Source organism: Vigna umbellata, chromosome 9, assembly GCF_029865625.1.
Source record: "Vigna umbellata cultivar VRB3 chromosome 9, Vumbellata_1.0, whole genome shotgun sequence".
Classification (NCBI taxonomy): domain Eukaryota; kingdom Viridiplantae; phylum Streptophyta; class Magnoliopsida; order Fabales; family Fabaceae; genus Vigna; species Vigna umbellata.
This window is the reverse complement of record NC_142173.1, coordinates 25,469,041-25,473,091: the sequence shown is the minus strand read 5'-3', so window position 1 is coordinate 25,473,091 and position 4,051 is coordinate 25,469,041. Positions and strand designations below refer to the sequence as shown.

The following is a 4,051-nucleotide window of genomic DNA, read 5'->3' as shown; positions in this document are numbered from 1 at the left end:
ATTTTAAGATCAATTTTTTTAAATAAATAAAAGTTATTGGAAGTTCCACGTCAACTAGACATTAACCAATTTAGAGTATATATGTGGATACAAATCCCACCTTACAAGTCGGTTTTGTAAAGGTTGAGTTAGACTTAAATGACAAAATGAACTAATACATTATAATTTTATTTTAAAATATATTTTAAATCTTCTATAGATATATAGAAATCTTTATTAAATTAATAATTACTTTACTTTAATATATGTCCATTGATAATAAAATCAATTTATTCAAGAAATAATAATACTATTTGATCATGTTTATTAATTTTATTTTAAAAACATTATCCATGCTAAAACAAGAGAAATTGTGTACTGTGTTGCATAACATAGCATGAGTTTACCTTGAATTAATTAGGTCGTGTATCAGCTTCTGTTATTATGATACAGCTTTGTACAAAGTACTTCAATTCATTTCTCTGTAGTTATCAAACAGAACATGTTGCCTTGTAATTCAAAGTAATATTTGACCATGTTCCTCGTTAACATTTTCCAGTCCTTTATATTCTTCAGGATACAAATATTTTGCTTGAAATGAGTCACTCAGTGCTTTTTCTACTGATCGAATTATACAAAATCAAAGCTAGCTTTAGTATGATGTCAATGCTTATAAAATACTTGAATTTGTTACCCTTTGTAACGTGAGTTTTTCCCTTACGTATAAACTCTTGAGGACTTAGAAAGTTTACATTATAAAGAAATATCTAGTGTCTTTTGTAAGCTATATAACACCTGACCTATACAGGGCCTTTGGCGCTTGAGCCCTATGCAAGACAAAGCTAGCTTTAGTACGATGTCAAATGCTTCAACTGAGTACTTCCCTTTGAGTTTGGGATCAGCAAATTCTGAAATATCACCAACTCTAACAACATCTCTGGCCTGAAAAGCAATTCAGAACTGTTAGCTGGTGATCATGAGTTTGAAGACTTTCTTCCTTATAAGATGCTCAATTTTCTCATCTTTGTATAAAATAGGTTTGGAATCTCATCAAGAAAATATGCACCCTTAAGCTCTTAGAAAATAATTACCCACCATTTTACCCAGAGAAATTGGTCTCTCGAAATCAATGTTGAGGATCCTTTGTCCTGATAGAAGTTGCAACAACATTATTCCAAAGCTGTAGACATCTCCTGAGGCTTTTACATGGTGATTTGCCCTATATTCAGGATCAATATAACCAAATGTTCCTCTTACTTCTGAGCTCACATAGGATTGACCCAAGTCCATAACCCTGGACAACCCAAAGTCTGAAAGCTTTGCTTGGAAGTTAGCATCAATAAGAATGTTTGATGGCTGACAACACATCATGAAAGAGCTTCAGTTTAGTGAATGAGATGAGTACTAGAAAGATAAGAAAGATAATATGTATATATGTATACCTTTATATCACGGTGAACGATGCAGCCATTTGGGTAGGTGTGGAGAAACTCAAGGCCTCTTGCACTATCAATGGCAATCTCTAGTCTTTGAATCCATGAAAGAACTTTTCCATTGCCTGTTGTATTATGGTTTTGTGTTCTAAGAACTTTTATATTGAAAAAAGCTTAGCAAAATTTGAATGAATAAAAGAGAAGGGAAGAAGCATACCGAATAGCCATTCTGAGAGGTTTCCATTGTGGCATAACTCATACACTAGAAAACATTCAGCTTCATTTTCACAGTATCCCAGCAAAGCTACTAAATTCTGATGTCTAACATGAGAAAGGCTTCTCACTTCTCTGACAAATGTCTCCATGTAACATTCATTGGTGATATGCTTCACTGCAACAGATTGATTGTTGGAGAGTACACCTTTGTACACTTTTCCTTGAGTCACCCAAAGGAAAAGTTAAAAATTGAATTTCAGTTTATATCTTTCCCATTTTGAATGTACTTCATGCTATCTCATTTTAAATATGAAGCTTCACTTTTCTTCCATGATATAGTTTAGCATTGCTTGGACAAATTAGAGGTAATCTAAGTGAAATTGTGATAAACAGAAAACACAATTCCAGAAGTTAAGTTATAATCTTACCGGCTATGCCTTGGCCTATGAAATTTGAAGCACTGAGATTGTCTGTTGCTACATAAACATCCTTCAAAGTTATCTTCAGTGAAGGTGAATCAGACTCTGGATGATAGACGGTGTTACGTCAGAAAGAGAAATAGACGGTTCATGACCATAAAAATGAACAAAAGCCTTTTTTGTATTGAGTACCATGTTGTACTGATGTAACACTTCTCATTCTTGTGACAAATAATGCTAGTGCGCCAAGAAACACCAATACTGTAACTCCTATTATGCCAAAGGCAATCCAGAGACCTGTTGCAATTATGTTTTTCAACAAAATTGTCAGGTATTGTTTGACAAAATATGAATCATATCTGGAAGCAACCTGAACATATATACATGTACCTGAATTTATATTAGCATTGCCCCTAGCCTGGACTTCTTCATTAGCTGAAGCTAATCCTAATTCATTGACAACGCCAATTGCAAAATCACTCAGATTATTTTCAAGAATGATTTTTCATGAATGAAAGTTGACACTAACAAGCTCTAAGAAGTAAAACCGGTGGACTGAAAGGAGAAAGTATACTACCAACTGTTGTTGCTGCTAATCAAAATAAAAAAGTAAAGTAACTCTAGTTTTAGATCTCACCTCCAGAAAGGGCATGTTCCCCAAGGCATTTATAAACTTCTAGAATTGATTCCTTATCATAAATTCTTGTGCTTGTTAGTGAGACAAGCACAGCAAACCTACAAAGATAAGAACTGATATTTGCTAACTCTGATCCTCTTGTAGTGTCTGGTTTTGCACTGATATCCTCCCATGCTTTCAAACATTTAGTACAAGTTTCATTTGGCCTACCATATGTGCTCAAAGGCATGCATTCTTCCTCCAAACTCCTAAGGCTGTCCCCAAGCTGATTAAGAACATCTGTGATGGTGTAATCAGAGCAACCACCAGTTCCACTTGTTAGCTTCTCCATTCCAGAACAAGTAAATTTTGTGTCAAAAGCTTCCATTGATGCCATACAGTTTTTTTGCTCTGAGGGATTCAAGAATACTTTTCCAGTTTGGTTTGCCCTCACCCCCAAGGCATAAAGGTAATCACCAAAATACGGTCCACAACAGCCATTGATAAACCCTCCACAATTGTACAGTTCACAGTTCGAACTAACCAAAGCTGAAGAAGATTGAATATGAAGGACACAATCATAAACAGAAGTTTGAGAAGATCCAAGACAAAGGGTGATGGAAAGCAGGAGAAGCGACACTTGAAATTTCATTGAAATAGAACAAGAGAAACATATAACATGCTATTCAACAAATTGTGCACAATGGTTGCAGGTGGTTTTGACACAAATGATTAGTATGGAATGTCACTGCCTCAGCATAACACCACTTTTAGATTTCATTCTGGTCACCAAGTAGAACATTTCAGAAAAAATAAGTAAAGGATGGTGAAATAATGAGAAAGATATTATGTACAATTTGTTTGAAGTTTGACACTTTTGGAGTAGTTTGAAAATCTATTATTTTATTTGGACTCGAATGCAGGGTTCAAACCGGCCATTGTAAAAGGTGACATGCGTGTAATATATCCCTAAGGTTCGGCCATTTGTCTGATACGGCAGAGTGAAAGTACCTTGTTCTTATTGTTTATCTAAAAAACGGAGAAGAAGAATGAGAGAAACTGTATAACAGTCAGATTTCAGCCATTTGCTTAAAGCTTATGTTAACTAACTGTATCTTATAAATGTAGAGATACAAAATGCCTCCCTTTTCCTTAGTAATTCTAACATCACAATTACAATAATATTATTTTGCTAAACTATCTTAGTATAAGTGCTTTTTAAAAAATATATCGGTAGATGTAGAGACTAAAACAACGAAGTAATTACAAATATTGTTTATAATAAAATAATATGTAACAACAATTAATCAAAACATTTAGCAACAAAAAAGCTCAATTGGATGGATCAACCCAACACCAATCCTTTGACGGCTTTTACTTTCTGCACT

At 34.2% G+C, this 4,051-nt stretch overlaps 1 protein-coding gene across 2 annotated transcripts; it reads right to left on the bottom strand.

The window, feature by feature from the left end:
• Positions 1-732: 732 nt before the first annotated feature.
• LOC148193051 (nodulation receptor kinase-like) lies at positions 733-3,383 on the bottom strand. 2 transcript variants are annotated; one of them, XM_088098200.1, is made up of 8 exons: positions 2,685-3,383; positions 2,438-2,482; positions 2,240-2,344; positions 2,057-2,152; positions 1,630-1,848; positions 1,422-1,537; positions 1,075-1,335; positions 733-921 (listed from the first exon to the last, which is right to left on the bottom strand). In XM_088098200.1, exons 1-8 carry the CDS (start codon positions 3,313-3,315, stop codon positions 733-735), a joined length of 1,662 nt encoding a protein of 553 aa, XP_087954326.1. In that variant the 5' UTR covers positions 3,316-3,383. The 2 variants fall into 2 exon arrangements, with proteins under 2 accessions (XP_087954326.1, XP_087954325.1); XM_088098199.1 differs by having other exon boundaries at positions 2,438-2,494; positions 2,685-3,315.
• Positions 3,384-4,051: the final 668 nt, after the last annotated feature.

What these genes read in the sequence shown, in the direction of transcription:
- LOC148193051 (XM_088098199.1), bottom strand. Translation starts at nt 3,315, where the DNA reads ATGAAATTTCAAGTGTCGCTTCTCCTGCTTTCCATCACCCTTTGTCTT. An exon ending in TGTTACATCAGTACAACATG is followed by an intron (nt 2,153 to 2,239) that starts GTACTCAATACA and finishes TCTATCATCCAG; the next exon opens with AGTCTGATTCACCTTCACTG. An exon ending in CATAGGCCAAGGCATAGCCG is followed by an intron (nt 1,849 to 2,056) that starts GTAAGATTATAA and finishes GGGTGACTCAAG; the next exon opens with GAAAAGTGTACAAAGGTGTA.